General features: G+C 37.1%; 3 protein-coding genes across 5 annotated transcripts; 1 reads left to right on the forward strand and 2 right to left on the reverse strand.

Annotated features, from left to right (window-relative positions):
- Window positions 1-879: 879 nt before the first annotated feature.
- On the reverse strand, window positions 880-2,144 carry LOC146570462 (GTPase IMAP family member 7-like). The gene is made up of 2 exons (XM_085281184.1): window positions 2,045-2,144; window positions 880-1,890 (listed from the first exon to the last, which is right to left on the reverse strand). Exons 1-2 carry the CDS (start codon window positions 2,070-2,072, stop codon window positions 1,172-1,174), a joined length of 747 nt encoding a protein of 248 aa, XP_085137310.1. The 5' UTR covers window positions 2,073-2,144; the 3' UTR covers window positions 880-1,171.
- Window positions 2,145-8,172: 6,028 nt separating this feature from the next.
- On the reverse strand, window positions 8,173-9,328 carry LOC146570463 (GTPase IMAP family member 7-like). The gene is made up of 2 exons (XM_085281185.1): window positions 9,299-9,328; window positions 8,173-9,225 (listed from the first exon to the last, which is right to left on the reverse strand). Exons 1-2 carry the CDS (start codon window positions 9,324-9,326, stop codon window positions 8,483-8,485), a joined length of 771 nt encoding a protein of 256 aa, XP_085137311.1. The 5' UTR covers window positions 9,327-9,328; the 3' UTR covers window positions 8,173-8,482.
- Window positions 9,329-9,452: 124 nt separating this feature from the next.
- Window positions 9,453-21,204, forward strand: LOC146570464 (uncharacterized). 3 transcript variants are annotated; one of them, XM_085278893.1, is made up of 10 exons: window positions 9,453-9,521; window positions 9,747-10,266; window positions 10,744-10,781; window positions 11,075-11,146; window positions 12,013-12,087; window positions 17,642-17,716; window positions 18,055-18,129; window positions 18,517-18,591; window positions 18,861-18,968; window positions 19,188-21,204. In XM_085278893.1, exons 1-10 carry the CDS (start codon window positions 9,500-9,502, stop codon window positions 19,814-19,816), a joined length of 1,689 nt encoding a protein of 562 aa, XP_085135019.1. In that variant the 5' UTR covers window positions 9,453-9,499; the 3' UTR covers window positions 19,817-21,204. The 3 variants fall into 3 exon arrangements, with proteins under 3 accessions (XP_085135019.1, XP_085135020.1, XP_085135021.1); XM_085278894.1 differs by having other exon boundaries at window positions 11,078-11,146; XM_085278895.1 differs by having other exon boundaries at window positions 17,580-17,716; window positions 19,188-19,510.
- The last annotated feature ends 522 nt before the right edge of the window (window positions 21,205-21,726 follow it).

Consider the following 21,726-nt stretch of genomic DNA (forward strand, 5'->3'; position numbering starts at 1 on the left):
TATGTGAAAAAACAGGGCAACTCCTCGTCTTCATTTCCAGTCATTTCCAATCTCATAAAGTAATAAAATGGCATTCAGGTATTTCGTGACATGATTATGCCTTGATAATTTTTTAACAGCAGTAATCATAATCACTAATGTGCTCTATGGGAGTATAAAACATTTGATAACAGGTTTTTATTATGTTCAGAAATCTTAGTAGTTTCCAAACAGCTTTAGATAAAGGTTAAAATGTAACAACAGGTGAAACACTAATTTGAATATTTCAATCTGACACATAAAACTAGTGCAAATATAAAGTTACTGTCATTGTATTTTGAAAATGAGTCCTGTGGTCTGTCTGTAGTTTTGCTGTTATCAAGTTACTGTAAAAATATAAATCTAAAACTTTTATATAAAACTATACACTGAGCATTGATTCCCTATTACCTCTTTTCATTCCCCGGGGGTTTATAACTACAGCCTCATGTAATTTTGTCTCCTCTCTCCCATCATCTATACTTTGTCCTTGTTTTCCTTCTCCCTAAATTTTCTCTTTCTCTGGAGATTCCAGAGATTTTGTTAAAAAGAAGCTTTCCCTGCCCACATTCACTTAGTTCTTACTCCTACGGGACTATTTGTTGATGTCTCTAACAATGTAAACTCTTTACCTAACAGTATGAAGTATTCTGAGGCAAGTAGTGCCGCAATTTGGTACAATATAAGTAAAACTCAGATCGATGCTCTGACCTCTTCCTCAAATTATGATATGATACCAAAATAGTAAATAGATCGTTTTCAATTAGTCACTGAATTTTGACCAAATCGCGATTGATGTATCAACTTTTATGGTTGATAGTGAAACAAAAAAGGTGAAAAAAAACTTTTTTTTCAATTCATGTTTTATTTAATTACAGCAGATCTTGAATTTGTATATACTGCTCAAAATATTTACTAGTGAACATAAAAATAAATGTAATGTAGGTTACATACCAGACATACAGACTTAAATTATTTATACATTTGTTCTCAGACAACACTATTATACACATAATAATAGACATAAGACAGCATATCAACTAAAAACATTAAGCAGTTTTTTAAGCTACTGTGATTACAAAATTGGAAACTAATGGCCGTTTACATCAGATTAAGGATCCATTATTGACTCAGAAGACTGGCAAGTGTAGTCCTAGCTAGTCCAGCCCTCTGGATTAGCCAATATTTGCTGAAACAGGATGACTTTTTGCCGCAGCTCTGCCATGAAGGCCTCATTTAAAAGCTGTCCTGATGTTTTTAATTGCTCCTGCGCTTTCTCAAACATTTTATCTGTGTAGTGACATCCTCCATTTGTTCCCACCATGTGATCGATCTTCTTGATCAGATGAGCCACCTGAATTCTGTTTTTATCTTTGTTATCGAAGACATGATATCTTTCACCACACCTAGCCAACAACTGTCTGAGTTTAGGTTGGCCAGTTCTCAAATACTCTTGTATGGTTGTCTTCTCTTTAGTTAGCTTGTCACCGTGAGTGAACAGGATGATCGTGTAGTTTGTTGCCTCAGGTCCAAAGAGTTTCTCCAGAGCTCGCACAGAGTTGTTTTCTTCTTGGGTAAACCTGCCAATCTGAAGAACCAGCAGGAAGACGTGAGGCCCAGGAGTGGTCATGTGAATGCATTTTGCAATCTCTTTATTTATGATGTCTGTATTTTTAGACGTATCCAGAATGCCGGGGGTATCGACCACTTGGATCTTTCTTTTGCAATCTCTAACTCGTTCTATTTCACAAGTCTCGGTCACTGACTCTGAACTCACTAAAGACTGAAAAACCTCTTTGCCAATAATGGTGTTACCAACAGCACTCTTCCCAACACCAGTTTTCCCAATCATCACAATCCTCAGAGGATCACCTGTAGAAATAAAAACTCTGTTATACTCATGATAGGTTGAAAATATTTTAACAGCAAATTACAATAGTTGTATCATTTCATACATTCTGCGTCATTTCATTTGGTTAGCAATCTAAATTTTAGCTGGAGGTCTAAATTAAAGTTTCAGCTTCACCTTCAGAGAATGACTCGCTGTTGCCCATCTCTTCTCTGTTTGGAGAATGAAAGGAAGCAGGATTCCTCTTAGTGTGAAGAAGATTATAGCAGTCTGCCCACAGGGTGGATCTAATCTCTCGGCCTTTATCAGCATGAGCTATTTGAAAGCTAGTTCAGAGGGGGAAGCCTGTAGGGTTCATCATTAAACAGTTCTGCTGAGCCTTCGCGTGACTGTTATATAATTTTATTACTACTTGGCAAAGTTCATCATATTTAATCCATGAAAGTTTTACATATACGCACATTTACATATCTATAAATCTACAGGGTGGGCCATTTATATGGATACACCATAATAACATGGGAATGGTTGGTGATATTAAAGTCCTGTTTGTGGCACATTAGTATGTGAGGGGGCAAACTCCTCAAGATGGGTGGTGACCATGGTGGCCATTTAGAAGTCGGCCATCTTGGATACAACTTTTGGTTTTTCAAAACAAGATTCGCCGTGTATGCGCTGACTCCACAGACAAGGTACGCGAAGATATCGGGATAGGACAATGGCGGTAGGTCGTCTGGGTTTCCACTCCACTGCCTTTTTTCATACGAGTCCACATTACCGATGCACGCTATTTTTTCCAAGTACCATCTCTTGGCATCTGGGCGCAATCGGTCGCGATACAGCCCTTTGTCTTTTGTGCTGATTTTAAGCATGGTTCTGGCAGTCCAGCTTCCAAGTGTGTTTGTTTTGATTCGTGGCCTTCTAACATGGCGGCGCGATCCCACAATGCACTGCGGTGTGACATCAACTCCAAAGCCAAGACCCTCTTATGGACACTCCTAATAGGCCTTAAAGATAAGATAAGATACCTTTATTAATACCACAAGAGGAAATGTCATTAAAATCTGGGACAACGACAATTATAATAACTGTCTTGAGACCTGGGGTAGAAAGAGATTGAAGTCCCCCCTCGCTATCTCTGCACAGCTAAGAGAGGTTAAAAGGTCTTGATATCCAGCCTTATGTGACTAAATATGATCAAAGTGCTAAAACAGAGCTTTTCTCTAGTTCCTAATAATAAAGCATTTTAATTCTTAATCAAAGACTAATCAAAATATAAGTTTGATCAATATATGAATGAGAAATGTATTTTGAGCAGTAGAAATGATTGTTCTAATGTCTGAGTTTTGTGGTGGTGTGTTTGTGCACATGAGCTAGCTTCAACCTTCAACCCAGTTTTGTGTGTGTCTGAAGGAATGCAGAAAGATAAAAACTGTGTTGTCAATTCATCATACACATAATGTTAAATATGTGTATGATGATTACAACAACAATATTGTTGTACTTGTTAAACACAGAACCATGATTTATATGGGGTTACTGATGGTAATACTGTTGGACAATCACCTAAATCTGATCAAAATATAAGCCAGCATACAGTCCCAATCAAAAGTTTAAGATCACTTGAAAAATGGCAACAACAAAAAATCAACAAAAAATCAAAATCAAAATCAATCAAAAAAATCAAAACAAGGTTGGGAAGAAATGGGAGTGAGACAAAACATATTCTTTTTGAGCATGCAATCTGTTGAAAACAACTCTTAAACTGAAACAGGCTGTTTTACAGCAGTTCACCACACATTTAAAAATACGTAACATATCTAGTCCAGCTCATTTAAAACTTTATATTTAAAGACTAAAGATTCAGACTTATTTGTTTGTAGGAATATTTGAAGGAAAACATCACAGCATCGTGGAAGAAGCACACTTTGTCTAATATGGCTGCTGGGGACAATAGTAAAAATAGGGGCATTTCCAAATCCCTCCTTTAGATTTGCTTTAAGCAAACAACTGGAAAATGCAGGAAAAGTGTATGTACAGTGGCAATTTTTGTGAGGGAAATGTTTGTATAGCTCATATTGAGTTTAAATTTGCCACTGGTATTTAGATTATAGCATTGTAACAATCACAAAAAATAAGACTGTCACACTGTACAAGCAACTGAACACAAGATTCAGATCATCAGTAGCATGTCAAAAACAAAAAATGTTTTCAAATGAACATCAGTGCAACTTCAATAGTAATACCAATTATCAAGGATATTTTTCATCAGCTAATTGTTTGCCGTATCTTACTCATATCTGCCTTTTATGCTGGTACAGATGTAACAGGTTCCGTTCCAATCTCATTCCACAGTTAAGTGACAATCACACATATAATATAAAATAAGCTCTTTTTGAGCTAAACTTAGTTGCTTCTGAGTTTCTCTTCCAATGAAATGTTTTTTCAGAAGGAAGTTGACTTTATCAAAATGCTTTACTGTAAGTTCTGTTTCCTGGTTTTTATCTGTAGCTGGATGGAAACCAAAGAGACTTTTGATTTTACAGGAATAAAAGTGATAAACCTTTATTACATACTCCATATAGAGACGTCCAGCTACATGCAAGCTCATCGGTTTTAGGCTTTTTATTAATATTATGGTTAAAGCATCCATTTTTTTAAATCAAAATTATCCACTTACTTGTTTTTCAGTTTATTTTCCTTTGGAATTTTCAGTCTTCTTCTGATTTTTACCTGTTAATTGTTATTCAATAAATTGGAAGCATTTTATAGCTGATAGCAACTTAAATTCTGACCAATCTTCTCATACCACCATCTTATGGCTGTTTTTTTGCATTCATGAGACTAAGGAATAAAACCATAAAACCATAACAGACATCATGATGGAACGACATCAGCTGTTGGTCCACAGAGCTCAGACTAGAGTACTTGCTGCAACACCAACTGTCTGCCATCAACTGTCTGCCATGAGGCCTGAGTTTTAGTCCATTCCAGACTTTGTTCATTGTTCAAAACTCTTAACAATCCTGAAAGAGTCAGAAAGGAGTTAGAGAAGAGCATAAGAGCAGGATTTAAAGGAAAAAAGATGGGTTTTGATATTTATGAATCAGTAAAAAACTAAGTCATATGCTTATGGTTTGCACCATAGTGCCTTATGAATAGTATGCTTATGTATGTTACAAGAGTTTCCTCCTTCTTTCAGACTTTCGTCATTATTACACATGCCATCATCTGGCAAGAGATCAGATTTTTAAACAACTGGATCAGATTTTTAAGCCAAAGTGAAACGTTGGCTATTGTCTCTATACGATAAGTACTGAGACAACAGGCAGTGGGTTCCAAAAAGCAAAATGGTGATAAGGAAACATTAAACATTAAAAGTCATTAGATGTTAAAGGACTAGAAATGGAAATGAAGTAGATATTAATTTGTCTTACAATTTTTTTTTTCTTTAAAAAGCCCATTGGTACATATTTTACATTTGGTTTTGAGTTTGTTTTCATAAGGCATGTTTCTTCTAAAAAGTATTAGTAAAAAACATTTTTGCAATGAGTTCTGGTAATATTTCCCGTTAACTTTTACCTCCATGTGGATAGATGCCAAAGAGACTCTGACTTGAATATAAAAACATGACACGCTCTGTTGTTGTCATACTCTTGTACTGATTACCTTTACTTCTCTCTTTGACAGTAATAAAGATAAGCAAGAAGTCTCATAAAGTCTCATAAAAAAGTGGTAGTCAGGTAATTTTATCATAGTGCCATATTTAATTTATTGCAGTAAGACTAAGCACCCTGGTGAACAATCAATCAACTGAGAACAGTTTTGTTTTTTTATTCAGAGATCAAAGTCTTAGTGATTTCCATCTAACTGTAAAAAAAAGTTAAACTGTAACAACAGACTTCTGCAGCTGAAACACTATTTTGGATCTACTTTTGGATCTACTTTTATCTAATTGGACTGGTTCTTATATAACGTTTTTCTGCTCTACCTGAGCACTCAAGGCACTTTATACAACTTGCCTCATTCACATCATTTCATACAAGCCCATTTTTATGCTTTTTCTACGTGCTTTCTATCTAACATTCACACACCCATGGAAGCATCAGAGAGCCACTTGGGGTTCAATATCTTGCCCAAGGATATTGAGCATGCAGACTGTAGCAGCCAGGGATTGGAGCTCCAACCTTCCAATGAGACAACTTAATCTACCACAGGGAACAGGCCTGTGAGTTGCCTGGACTTGCTGTCCTCGTGTAAATTAACTGATTTTAAACGGTCACTTCATGTCTCGTCCTGTTTTAGCTTCTTCTTGCAGTTTTCAGAAGTTTGAAAAGAAAGATGAAAGACTGAACATTCTGAATAATGAGTTTGTTACTTCAGAAGTTGTTAGAAAAAAAACACAGCCACACTTAGCCTCATCAAGTCTGCATGATGAAGCAATATTGGGGATTAGTGAGGTAATCCTGAGTTTTTCTGAGGGTTAGAAGTGAGATTCAGTTCTTACTAGGTTACTACAAACATGTAGCAAACTAAGTTCCAGATAACAGATCGGTACATATAAAACCACCGTATACTAACCATCATGTTTTTCTCTTGGACCTTACTTTGTTGTAATAGTGAGAGGGTGTGTTGAGAGAGTGAATTGTTTTGGGGGTTTTTTGAGATTCCCAGATAGAGGTAAATTGAAAATTCATGTACAACTACTACTACTGGAAACCTCCATTACGAGGACTAAAATGGACATAGATTTATGCTACTTCAGTTTTGTTGCATTGAATTTGGTAAAGTCACAAATAAAAACTTTATAACTTTTGTTGTTGTTGTTGTTGTTGTTATTATTATTATTATTATTATGTTATTTACTCTGTTATTTACATAAACAATTAAACAGAATCACAATTTTCAAATCCTTTAAAATCTGTTTTTAAAATCCCACTCAGAAATCACACACTAGAAAGCAAAGGGAGATGTAAGGTTTGCTCGTTTACCGGATTGAATAATAGTTGTTACTGATCGGATTTGGGGAAATTCCTCCTGAAAGAAAAATGAAATAACCCAGGACGTAAAGGGTTTATTTCATAAAACATAGTCAGCACTTCCTGTGCTATTGACCCTATGACGGCTGAGATTCCTCTCCGTTTTACTGGAATCCAAGCTAATGCCATCCAGACTAAAATATTGCTTTAATCTGGATGGCTAAATGGCTAAAAATATAGTTTTGGGGTCCAAATGCAAAACTCTGCTCATTTGTGATTTTTCTATGTAGATAAATATAATTTGCTTTCATCTGAATAGCTACTGAAGTGTATACAGAGTTTCCTAAAATAGTCCCATGGAAATTATGTTTACCGAGGAACATATCCAGTCCCACAAAACTCTGTGGAACTCCAAAGGTAGCACAGTTCTCTTAATAGCAATAGTTTATTCTAGTTAGTAATCATGTTGTGATCAATCCAATTACATTTCTGGAGAATAGGAAACTGTTTATTGCTTGATGCTAAAAAGTTACATTTAAAGACCTTGGCTAAAAAAAAAAAAGTTTTTGATACTGATTATTTAATATTCATCGCATTAGGTAAGTTCTGGTTATTGGTTATGATTTCTAGTGTTTAGGTGTTTCTGTGGCTCTTGTCATCCTTGTCTCTATGTTCATGTATTTGATGTTTGACTTTGATAGTCTCGTGTCCTGTGTTCAGTGTTTTGAGTATTGCTCCTGTTTGCTCCGTCCTCGTGTCCCTCTGTGTGTATTTATAATGTGTGCTTCTCCCTGTTCCTCATCGGACCGTTTGTGTGCCTTCCTCCGTGTTGCCCCTGTGTTTCCTCCATCAGCTTTCCCTGCGTTTCCTGGTACCTTGTCCCTTGCTTCGGGTCTCTATCCTCAGGTTATGTGTTTATGCTTATTTTCCCTGCCCAGGTTTTAGTTAGTTTCCTCAGTTCCTCCTGTTTGTAGGTTTTGTACAGCTGGCAATAAAAGCTTGTTTTTTGTTATCATCCACCCTCATCTCCGTGTGCCTGCATTTGGGCCCTCAATCTCCTCCTGCCATGCCATGTGCCTCACCAGACCTGGCATAAATGGCAGGTATCTGAGATATTTCAGAGCATCCTGTTAGTTTCTTTAAAATAACTGGAGGCTTTTGTTTTGGAAATAAAATTAAATTGAGATTTTCCTATACCGGCTTGTACAATTTCAGAAACAAAACTCCCCATTCTTAAAGCATACTGATTTCATAGTTTCATCTCTTGTTTATTGGCCACATTTGTTTGTGTGTGTAGGTAAAAAAGTAAGACAGGAGGCCTTTTGCAATTTAACTGACATTTTACTTTCAACCCTAATTCAAAATAAATTTTGGGACAGTGTGTAAAATTTAAGAAAAAAACAAAATGCAATGATGTGGAACAACAATGACATCAAGAGGAAAGAAAATATGCCAGATGTGCAAACACTATTATACAGAGAATAAAAGGCATAAGACAGCATGTCACCTTAAATCTCACAGCTTATTCAATTTTGCTGTGCAAAAAAAGCCACTGTGATTACTAAAGATGGGAATTAAGAGCTGTTTGTTCACCTTACAGACATATTATCAACTCACAAGAATAGCTAGCATGGTCCTAGTCATCAGCCCAGCCCTTTGCATTAGCCAACACTTTCTGAAACAGGAGGACTTTTCGCTGCAGTTCCAACATGAAGGGAGCGTTCTTTAAAAGCTTTTCAGGTGTGTCTTTATCTTCTTGCTGCAGAATCGTCTGTGCCTTCTCAAACATTTCATCAGTGTAGTGTGATCCTCCATTTGCTGCCACCATGTCATCAATCTTCTTGATCAGCTCAACCACCTGAGTTCTCTTCTTATTCATGTTGTTGAAAACATGGTATCTATTACCACATCGATTCAGCAACTCTTTGAGTTTAGGATGGCTGTTTCTTGTCAAATACTGATGTATGGTTGTTTTCTCGTGAGTCAGGTCATCACCATGAGTAAACAGAATCATCATGTAGTTTGATGCCTCAGGTCCAAAGAGTTCCTCCAGGGCTTGCACACAGTTGTTTTCTTCTTTGGTAAACCGGCCAATCTGAAGGACCAGCAGGAAAACATGAGGGCCTGGAGAGCTCATCTGAATGGATTTTGCAATTTCTTTCTTTATGTCATCTGCACGTTTAGATGTATCCAGAAAGCCAGGGGTATCGACCACATGGATCACTCTCTTGCAGTGTTTAACTCGTTCTCTTGCACAGGTCGCCGTCACCGACTCTGAACTCACTTCAGACTCAAAAAGCTCTTTTCCCACAATCGTGTTGGCAGCAGCACTTTTCCCAACACCCGTTTTCCCAATGATCACTATCCTCAGAGGATCACCTGCAGAAAGAAAAAAATGTTTAGTTAGAAACCCAAATTTAGTTGAAAATCTCATTTAAAGCATCTTTTACACCTTTAGGGATTGAGTCGCTGTTGCCCATCTCTAGTGTGTTTGGAGAATGAAATTGAAGCAGCACTCCACAGTTTTAGTGTGCACTCCGCCCAGAGGGTGGAGCTAATTCTCAGCCTATATCAGCATGAGTCTGACCTATTTCAAAGCAAGTTGAGAGACGCTGCTGAAACCCACAGCACTCTTCATTAAATATTTGCCAAGATGAATTCTCCTGAGCCTTCTCGTAAGTGACAGTTATTTAGTTTATTACTTCTTGTCAAAGTTCATCACATTTATGAATCATTTGCTGGTGTAATAATGTGATAATGAATTTCTGACCTTGAGATACCCGTATTGGGACCAAGTATCACGTGTTTATTTGAAAATAACATAAAACACAAACAGATTTAACCGTTCCTGCATTTTTGCAGTGTTTTAAGAGTAACTTATTTGTTCTGTTTTCCTACAGAATGTCCTGACAAATTTACCATCGCTCTGTTTGGAGAGAAAGCTGATTTTGTGAGAAAGATTGATAATATAATTCTCAAAGGAACCAACCCTGCAATGACAAATGTGAACAACTTTGTTGAGAGAGAGAATGACTTGTACAGAATCATCAGCACTCATGATTTTTTTGAAAAATGTCATCAACACGACAAGCTGATTATTGATTTCATGGCACTTTCTGATCCTGGGCCTGATCTGTTCATACTGGCAATCGATGCAGAAAACGACCAAGAAGATAATGTTCGGGCTCAAATACTTAAACTTCAAGATATCTTTGGAGCCAATGTCACACAAAGTTTAGTTATAATCTTAGAAAACCAAAAGAGCCGTGGTTTACTGGAGAATGTGAAACAAATGTTCTATATCCAGATGGAAATTGTAGATGAAAAATGGTGTTTATGCCGCAAGTCATTCCGGTTTGACTACAAAAGCTGCAGTAAGGATGTTGTGGAACAGCGGAAAAATGATCTGAAACACACAAGGTAAAAACTTCATTTTCTTCCTATCTGTAATATACTGCATTTGAATAACAAGTCTAATTGTATTAACAGTTAGCTTCTGTTTCCTCTAATGAGGGTATCCATCAAAGGTGGAAGAAGTCACGAAATCATTTTTATTTAGTTGAAATGCCATAATGTTAAAATAATAAAATATAAAACATACTTTAGGTTATGTTAAACAAGTCTCATCCATTTCTTGCACTGCTGAGGTTTGGTGGTGTTTCCAGCTTACATAATATAATGACACAATACTATGACACTTCAGGCAGATTTTCTGCATTGCATTTAAATTTTGTTCTTTTCATTTAACATTAAAATGGTTCTGGTCAAGGATTAGGTGTTTTATTAGTCCACACTACATGCTCTGAAATGACATGGTGAAGTGTGATTATACGCAAATATATTTTTTATGTTTTGTCATTTGCTTTGTAAATACAATGGTCACAATTACTCTTCCAGAAACACAAAGGTTCTACCTTATAATCCTGGGAGCAAAGGTGAGTTTGTAAATTCAATATATGTTATAAAACTGACTTGTTTTTATTAAATTATAAAGTGAAAGTACACTCACAAAGTAATCAATCCATTCTATTACTGACTATTGAAAACAGTCATAGTACTAATTTTCTTATTTTTGCAACAGGTATACCGGTATAATGAAAGTTAAATAAAATAGATTTTTTTCAGAGTGAATTAGAAAAAAAAGTATTTGGTTAGATTTCAAAACATTATTTAAATATGTTTCATAATGTGATGCTTTAAAAATTATGCATTATGAATTTTTCCTCAGAAGCCAGGAATCAAAGCACATCCATCTCAGAGCAGACTGCCCCACCAGCAGAGGCACCTGGACAGGACAAAGGTATGAAAGGCAAGATGTGAGATCGGGAACTGAGTTAAAGACAGTTTAGTGCTATTTTTGTGGCTTTTTAAGAACCAGTGCTCACTCTGCATAAGACATTTTCAGAGCCGTTTTAATTATATGCGTTCTTGTACGACACTTCTATTGTATTGTAGACCACAATATCAAAGTTTCATTTTTTTCATATTTATTTTTATTACAAACATTATGTGTATGTTTAGCTAACATTGCCAAATATGTCTGCTTATTAATACCAAGTCAGCTGAGGCCCTCAACATATTGTTGTACTGTGATATAATTTTATCCACTTTTCCACATATTACCCACTTTTCCTCTGGAGCAACTCATCAAAATACACCAGCTCAGAGCAGACTGCCTCACCTGCCGCATTTTTTCAGCATAAGCTATATCTGTTGCGTCATCTACAACTCCCAATGACAAAACCTTTTCATATTTATATTTTTAGTGAATGTGAGTGCAAATGGTTGTCTCTCTATGTTAGCCCAGAGTCAGGCTGGCGACCTGTCCAGGGTGTCCCCGCCTCTCACCCTATGGTATCCAGGATAGGCCCCAGCTCCTCCACAACCCTGACAAGGATAAGCGGAAGAGAATGGGTGCATGGATGATGGATGGCTGTGTAGTTTAGATTTTTAAAGTATTGAAGATCCTACAAATTGTCCTATGTGAACCATTTAAGTCCAGCTAGTGATCTCTAGTTTATTATCTACTGTTCATGACGACAAAACCTTCTCATATTTATAATTAACTATCAAACATTCTGCAAAAGAATACACTGAGGGTACACTGAGGTTTCTGAACATATTGTTGTACTATGACAAAAGTAAGCATTATTCATTTTTCCTCAGGAGCAACTAATCAGAATACACCCAGCTCAGAGCAGCCTACCACACCGGCAGAAAAAGCACATGTACAAGACAAAGGTATGCTTCAGAAAACCACAATATATTTAACCTCAAAGTAATAGGAAGTGAGACTGACAGTTTGTTCTTTACTTTGGGTAACAGTTTTAGTTTTTCACCATAAACTATAACCTAAATTCCAGAAAAGCTGGGAAGTTGTGTAACAGAACATAAGTAACATAATAAATGTTCAAACTGTTTAGTTTTACAATTTTATGCACAAAATTTGCTAATTTCAAATTTGATACTTGCCACAGTTGGGACAGGGGCATTATTACCATGGTGTAGCATCTTCTCTTCTTTTCAAAAGTTTGAAGACGTCTGGGCATCGAGGTTATGAGTTTTGGTGTTGGGTCCCATTTTTGTCTGATATACACTACTGGTCAAACGTTTTAGAACACCCCAATTTTTCCAGTTATTGCAGTTATTAATTTATTGCAATTCAAGTCGTTCAAGGTTACCCAAAACTGAAAAATAATGTACATTTCAGAATTATACAAAAAGGCCTTTTTCAGTGAGCACAAAATGGCAATAACAGTGGAAGAGAGACAGACCATCATAACATTTGAAAATGTAGGTCTTTCCTACAGAAAAATTGCAAATACAGTCAAGGTGTCAGTGAGTACAGTTTCCTCTTCACCATCAAAAGGCTCACAGAAAGTAGGGCAAACTCTGACAGGAAGAGGTCTGGCAGACCCAAAGCCACAACTCAATTAGAAGACAAGTTTCTGAGAGTTAACAGCTTGTGAGATAGGCAGCTCACAGGACAACAACTTAAAGCACAGTTGAAGTTGTGTGGTCATAGTAACCAAGTCTCAGTTTGAACTATGAAGAGAAGAGCTGCAGGTTTGACAGGACGAGCTGCAGCAAGAAAGCCATTGCTAAGACATCAGAATAAGACAAAGAGGCTTGCCTGGGCAATGAAACACCACCATTGGACCACTGAGGACTGCAACAAGGTAATATGGACTGATGAATAAAAATTTGAAATCTTCAGTTCATCACACAGGATCTTTGTAAGCATTTGAGTAGGAGAAAGGATGGTTCCACATTGTATGGCATCAACTGTCAAACATGGAAGAGGAAGTGTGATGGTCTGGATCCAGGGTGCCACAGGTGGCGACTTTGATAAGTGAAAGGTTTAGAATACATTTTGTTTATAAATTGATTCCATGATTTCTTTTTTCACAACTCCAATTGTTTATTTGTACTATTATTTCATTTCAGAGTGCAATGAGACATTAAACTGCATAATTTTCAATAAAAAAAAAAAAGAAATTGGGTTGTTCTAACACCTTTGACTCGTAGTGTAGGTTTCAGCTGCTAAAGAGTTTCTGGTCATCTTTATTTTTCATTTAGTGATGCGGCAAATGTTGTCTAGAGTTGAAAGGTCTGAACTGTTGGCAGGCCAATTCCACACTCGGACTCTTCTCCAACGAAGCCATGGTGTTGTAATAGCTGCAGTATGCACTTTTGCATTGCATTGCATTTGTCCTGCTAAAATACACAAGGCTTTCTCTGAAATAGATGTCATCTCGAGGGGAGCATATGTTGCTCTAAAACCTATGTATCTTTTTGCATTCCTAGTTCCTTCCAATACATCCAACCTGCTCATATCATATGAACTTATGCACCCCCACAACATCAGAGTTGCTGACTTTTGAACTCAGTGCTAATAACATACTGGAAGGTCTCCCTCCTCTTTAGCCCAGAGGACATGCTGGTGATTACCAACAAGCATGTCAAATGGACTCGTCTAACCAAAGCAAACTTTGAAACAGTCCATTTCAAATGACTCTGGACCCACAGGACATGCAATGCTTCCGGACTATGTTTGAATATGGCTTCCTTTTTGCGTGATAGAGCTTAAGTTGGCATGTGTAGATGGCACGGCGGATTTTGTTAACTGACAGTGGTTTCTGGAAGCATTCCTGGGCCCATTTAGTAATGTCAGTGACACACATGCCGATGAGTGATGTAGTCAAAGGAGCTTGCAAAGAAATGATGTGATGTAGTGTTGTTTTAGGGCCCGAAGACCACAGGCATTCAATAGTCTCTGGCCTTGTCCCTTAGAGAAATCCAGTTTCTCTAAATCTTTTGATTATATTATGTACTGCATGAGAGTGAGACTTGCAAAGCCTTTCCAATTTGATGTTGAGGAGCATTGTTTTTGAAGTATCCACAATCTTTACAAGCACTATTTGACAGACTGGAGCCTCTGCCCTAAGACATCCCTTATAACTAATCATATTACATGTTACCTGATATCAGTTAAGTTAATTACTTGCTAGGTATTCTCCCAGTTTAATCTATTTGAACTTCAGAACTGAAGAAGGATGAGAGGTGAAACGTCCTCAAGAAACTTGAAATCCAGACGCTTTTCTGTCCAAGCTCCTTAGACCTTTTTGAACTTCCTTGACTTGTCAGCCATTTTTTGCCCCATGCCAACATTTTTGGGAGATGTAGCAGGCTTCTGAAATGACCTCATTTGTTGGATAAAGTTGTACAATTTCTCAGTTTAAACCTTTATGTTATTTATGTTCTGTTGTGAACAGAGATGGGCCGCAATGCATTAAAAGTAACACATTACTGTAATACGATTACTTTTTTAATGAGTATACTAAAGGATTACTATTTCAAAAAAGAAATTAAGACCTGAACTCTTCCACAGCATGCATTTTTAATTTCTTTTTGATATTTGGCCATATTGGGGCCCGATGAATGTAAAAACAAAGAATTACCAGAATTTTTTTTTACCTGATTTTTGTTTCTAAGAAAAATGAGATCCACATATCAGGATATTCATTTAAAATGTCGATATAACAGTAGCTGTATAATGTCCTCGTAAGTGGATATCAGGTCCTTGTAGAGCAAAATTGAGTATTTTGGTCTAAATAACCCAAAATGTGATGTCCACATACAGTGGGGCAAAAAAGTATTTAGTCAGCCACCGATTGTGCAAGTTCCCCCACCTAAAATGATGACAGAGGTCAGTAATTTGCACCAGAGGTACACTTCAACTGTGAGAGACAGAATGTGAAAAAAAAATCCATGAATCCACATGGTAGGATTTGTAAAGAATTTATTCGTAAATCAGGGTGGAAAATAAGTATTTGGTCAATAACAAAAATACAACTCAATACTTTGTAACATAACCTTTGTTGGCAATAACAGAGGTCAAACGTTTACTATAGGTCTTTACCAGGTTTGCACACACAGTAGCTGGTATTTTGGCCCATTCCTCCATGCAGATCTTCTCGAGAGCAGTGATGTTTTGGGGCTGTCGCCGAGCAACACGGACTTTCAACTCCCGCCACAGATTTTCTATGGGGTTGAGGTCTGGAGACTGGCTAGGCCACTCCAGGACTTTCAAATGCTTCTTACGGAGCCACTCCTTTGTTGCCCGGGCGGTGTGTTTTGGATCATTGTCATGTTGGAAGACCCAGCCTCGTTTCATCTTCAAAGTTCTCACTGATGGAAGGAGGTTTTGGCTCAAAATCTCACGATACATGGCCCCATTCATTCTGTCCTTAACACGGATCAGTCGTCCTGTCCCCTTGGCAGAAAAACAGCCCCATAGCATGATGTTTCCACCCCCATGCTTCACAGTAGGTATGGTGTTCTTGGGATGCAACTCAGTATTCTTCTTCCTCCAAACACGACGAGTTGAGTCTACACCAAAAAGTTCTACTTTGGTTTCATCTGACCACATGACATTCTCCCAATCCTCTGCTGTATCATCCATGTGCTCTCTGGCAAACTTCAGACGGGCCTGGACATGCACTGGCTTCAGCAGCGGAACACGTCTGGCACTGCGGGATTTGATTCCCTGCCGTTGTAGTGTGTTACTGATGGTGACCTTTGTTACTTTGGTCCCAGCTCTCTGCAGGTCATTCACCAGGTCCCCCCGTGTGGTTCTGGGATCTTTGCTCACCGTTCTCATGATCATTTTGACCCCACGGGATGAGATCTTGCGTGGAGCCCCAGATCGAGGGAGATTATCAGTGGTCTTGTATGTCTTCCATTTTCTGATGATTGCTCCCACAGTTGATTTTTTCACACCAAGCTGCTTGCCTATTGTAGATTCACTCTTCCCAGTCTGGTGCAGGTCTACAATACTTTTCCTGGTGTCCATCGAAAGCTCTTCGGTCTTGGCCATGGCGGAGTTTGGAGTCTGACTGTTTGAGGCTGTGGACAGGTGTCTTTTATACAGATGATGAGTTCAAACAGGTGCCATTCATACAGGTAACGAGTGGGGGACAGAAAAGCTTCTTACAGAAGACGTTACAGGTCTGTGAGAGCCAGAGATTTTCCTTGTTTGAGGTGACCAAATACTTATTTTCCACCCTAATTTACGAATAAATTCTTTACAAATCCTAGCATGTGAATTCATGGATTTTTTTTTCACATTCTGTCTCTCACAGTTGAAGTGTACCTCTGGTGCAAATTACTGACCTCTGTCATCATTTTAAGTGGGGGAACTTGCACAATCGTGGCTGACTAAATACTTTTTTGCCCCACTGTACGTGAACGTCAGGTCCTAGGAGGTTAAAATACTCTTACTTTTCCGTAAGCATGCTGCGTTACTAAACCGTGATTTTGTTTGTGAGAGTGTTTCATGACAATGATGTACGAACGTGCAACGTCCGTGGCAGCAATAGACATGTGTAGATCAACAATGGATGATACGGAGTGTGGGAGAGAGTACGACCATGCAGCGTTTAAGCTTGGAAGTACTGACATTACTTTGAGTTTAATTTCGTAAAAAGGGACATTAACATCCGCTGTACACTCTGCGTGGGAAGAAAACTTCTTTCTGCAGCAAAAAATGAAACTTCAAATCTGAGCAAGTACCGGGCACACTGCCACGGGAATGTGAAATTCACAGAGAAACTCCGGATCCCCCACTGACATAACCACTGCAACCCCAGGCAAAACCTCCACCCACCCCACTCCTGCTAAACAGGTGAAAATAGATTTAATGAATCTTTGATTTTATTTATTTACTGCTGTGTTTTACTTGCATCTATTTGAAAGAGTGAGTATAAACACAAAACACTGTTTTTATTTTATATGCTGGAATATGCAGCAAATATAGGTTTAAATGTTAAACAAATTCTTCAAGTCAAAGACTGTTGCCTATAATTTCAATTTTTCTTGATGCATAAAGTTAAAAGATTAAAACTAATAAAACAAGTTTGAAAAAGAGACTTTTTTCATCATACTGGTTCGTGTAATTTGAAAGAATCTTAGTTTTCATTTTGTTCAAATTTAAAGAGGTTCTGGAATTTGGGTTGCATATCTGTTGTGTTATATACAATTCCCAATGACAAAACCTTTTCATACTTGTGTTTTTTAGTAAATGTGTAGTCCAGATTTGTATTGAGGAACGTACAATTATCCTATATAAGCCACTTAAGGACAGCTACTCATCTCTATTTTTTATGATGTAGAAACCTTCTGATATTTATAATTAACTTACATGAACAAACATATCTGTTTATGAATAACAGGTACGCGGAGGTTTCATATTGTTGTAATAAGACAAAAGTATGCATTATCCACTGTTCTTCAGGAGTCAGTACTCAAAGTACATCCAGTTCAGAACAGACTGTCCCAACTGCAGAAGAAGCAACTGTACAAGAGAAGGGTATGCTTCAGAAATCCACAAAACATTTTATCTCAAAATGACAGAAAATGAGTCAATTTAAATATCTGTACATGACTAACACGTTTATGACCAATGTAAACAAATTCCAGACAATTTAATGCTTTTGTTACATTTTTAACACTTACTGTGTAAGCCATTTAAATGTTTTTAATTATATGTATAAAATATCTCTTTATTTTATTTATAAAATGACTGTGTGAAAACCTTATGTGCATGTGTAGCTAATGTTACCAAACCTGCTTAGAAATAACAAATGTGCTGAGATTCTGAACATATTGTACTGTGATAGAAGTATGTATTATCCACTTTTTCCTCAGGAGCAAATAATGAAAATACACCCAGCTCAGAGCAGACTACCAAACCAGCAGAAAAGGCACTTGTGCAAGAAAAGGGTATGCTTAAAACAAAAACAATATATTTAATCTCAAAATAATAGGAAGTGAGTAGTTTGCTCTTTATTTTGTATAACACTACTATTTTTTCACCATAAACTGTATCTGTTGTGTTATCTATAATTCTCAGTGACAAAAAAATCTCATATTGATGTTTGTTAGTAAATGTGTAGTTGAGATGTTTTAAGTTTTGAAGATCCTACAGCCAACCTATGTTAAGCCATTTAAGTCCAGCTAGTCGTCTTTATTTTATTATCTATAGTTCATGATGTTCTCATACTTTTTAAATAACGTACATTACCAAACATGTCTGTTTGTGAATAACGAGTATGTTGAGGTTTCTGAACATAATGTTGCAATAAGATAAAAGTATCTTCTTTTCTTCAGGAGTCAGTAATCAAAGTACATCCAGCTCAGAACAGACTGTCCTACCTGCAGAAGAAGCAGCTGTACAAGAAAAGGGTATGCCTCAGAAATCCACGAAACATACCATCTCAAAATGAAAGAAACAAGAGACCATTTAAATAATATTTGCACAACATGACTAAAAACATTTTAATTACATTTAAATTGAATAATAATAAATTGAGTAATTTAATACTTTTATAAGACATTTTATGTCTTTTTGAGAACTTGTGATCACCCTGTGTAAATAAGTGCAATTTTTTCATCATATGTGATATGTTTAGACAAGATAAACTTGCTTTCATGATAAAATACCAATCAATCAGGAGCCAGGAATCACAGTACATCCATCTCAGAGCAGACTGACCGGCCAAGAGGAAAAGGACCTGGAAGAAACAAGGGTGTGCTTCAGAAAACTACATCTAATTCTGAAAGTGAGATCATATAAACTGATATTTGATGTATATTGTTTTAGAAAATACAGTTAAAAAAATCTAATTTTAAAGTGGTCATAAGTAAGACAACTTAAACATAACAAAGCTTGGAGATCTAAATTTTCTGCATTTTATTTAAAGCTGACATATTGGCACCCAGAGGTTGAAAACCAACACTATTGGAAACTATTGATGAAATAATCTAGCATTTACTTTCAGTTGAGAGGGGCAGTGATGCAAAGGAAGACATCATATTTAACATCATTCTGCTGGGACAAACTGGGACTGGGAAGAGTGCGACTGCAAACACCATCCTGGCTGCTGGGAAGCACCACAAGGACAAAGGCCAGGGTTTTGAAGCCAAGCCAAGCTCCATACCAATCACCACCAAGTGTAAGGACAAAATAATCGAGATATGTGGAACAAAAGTTAGACTGGTCGACACCCCAGACTTCTTTTATGAAGATAAACCTATAGAGGAGGCACAAGTAGAAGAGTGTAAGAGGTACTGTCAGGAAGGGCAGTGTGTAGTGTTACTTGTGATACAGTTGGGCAGGTTCACAGATGGTGAAATAGGAATATTAGAGAAACTGGAAGACAAGCTTGGCTGGAAAATCAGGAAAAACACAATTGTCCTATTTACACATGGAGATGATTTGAAAGGCACAGTGGATCAGTTTATCGGCAACAGGAGTTGTCTCAAGCACATTGTGAAATCTTGTAACAATCGTTACCATGTATTCAATAACAACTCCAAGGATACTAAACAAGTCAGGGAGCTCTTTGATAAATTTCGTGAAGAAAGCTTTTTAAACTCAAAACCACATTCACAGTGCCCTTTATTCTAGCTACTGCTGATTCAGGGGTGTGAAGTGCAATTTTCTGCTGGCATGTGAACTAATTTTACATTAAACCTAGATATCATGATTTGCCATTTTGTTTCATCTTGAATATTTAGCCAAACTGAAAGGACATTAGTAAACAATTTATAATTTTTCATCAGACTGCCAAAGTTGGTGATACAACCTCTAGCTCTTATGTATGTATATGAAATAGTGCAGTCAGTTATAAAGACTAACTTTAAAAGACTTAGAAACATGCTGAGGAGAGCTTGCTGTGAAATTAAAGTGGTTCCTAAGCAACATACAGATTAAATGTTTATGAATAAATTGAATACATTTTTGATTTTATTTACCTATTTTTTTCTGTGACTGATGTTTGGACAACACAAAAGACTTCAAACAGGAAATGCAGTGAAAAATAAATTATACAACACACTCACATAGCCTTAACACATGTTAAAGCTATAATATATTCTACTTATTCCATTACTGGCTCATTAGTGTGTTCTCGAGTTTTTGCTGAAATGCGCATTGGGGAAGTGAAAACAAACTGAAAAAATAGAAGCTTCAAACTTCTACTTTCCACTGTATCATCATATGAAAAGTTGCAACTTTTTATGTTTGGAGCCTGATAATTCAAATTTCATTAGATCTGACTGTTATCCCTTCCATATGGCCTGTATTTATATAGCGCTTTTCTAGTCCCTAAGGACCCCAAAGCACTTTACATATCCAGTCATCCACCCATTCACACACACATTCACACACTGGTGATGGCAAGCTACATTGTAGCCACAGCCACCCTGGGGCGCACTGACAGAGGCGAGGCTGCCGGACACTGGCGCCACCGAGCCCACTGACAACCAACCAGTAGGCAACGGGTGAAGTGTCTTGCCCAAGGACACAACGACCGAGACTGTCCAAGCTGGGGCTCGAACCGGCAACCTTCCAATTACAAGGCGAACTCCCAACTCTTGAGCCACGATCACCCCAATATCACATCTACCTCAGTGCTTTTTCTCTAGCTCAGTGAATTCCTCTCTAGTCCCTAAATGGATCTTTCAGGCCAAAGCCGCCTTCTAAAAATGCATGGGCATCTGGTATTCTAATGATAGCTTGTTTTACAAAACAATAAATGTACCAATAGCATACAGAATAAATAGGCTAAACACAAATAAAAGTTATTATTCAGAGGACAAAGGTGACACGTGGCCGTTTGTAATTTGCAGGTGTTTGTCAATTTAAACATACATTCAGTTTCTCCTCTGAATGTGCAATGAATGTAATATTGTAGAAAAAAAGTCATCAATATATACATTATCATTTGGCATTAATTTTCTCACTGTTCTTTTTTTTTCTTGTTTCTGTGCAATAAACTGCCACTGCTACCTGTACTCTTGCTCATGAACACATTCATTTATGATTACTACTACCATCAGTGAAAAGGTACTGTTAACCATACTGCTTTATTTTGCAATGGACATGTAACTGTGTATGAATATTTTGCTAAAACTGTCAGAAGGAGTGCCTGAACTAGAAAAAAGAATGTTTGCAAAAGTTAATCAAACATCACATCATCAGCTAGCTATAAAATAATAGACCATTATTAGCCAACACTTTAAAGTCTTTGTTATATTTGTCAGAAAGCAATGGTTGAAATTATGTTTTTTTACCTAATAAAAAATGTTGCATAAACAGCTGATGAAACCAAATCGATCCTGATATTATGCATAGCAAGAAAATAGAATATGCTTCTAAGTTAGTAAACCATCTGTCTGGATTAGTCTCAGCCAACTGGAATGTTCACTGTACAATTTCTTAGGTGTTTGCTATTTCTTTCAACATTTCTTTCAACACAGTAGGTTAGTTTGACAATTTCAGAAACATATGTGGTAAAGATAGTGTTGCTCAATGGC

This window comes from Mchenga conophoros, linkage group LG7, assembly GCF_057382185.1.
Source record: "Mchenga conophoros isolate Kocher_MC1m ecotype Shallow Benthic linkage group LG7, M_conophoros_male_GT1.1, whole genome shotgun sequence".
In the NCBI taxonomy this organism is placed as follows: domain Eukaryota; kingdom Metazoa; phylum Chordata; class Actinopteri; order Cichliformes; family Cichlidae; genus Mchenga; species Mchenga conophoros.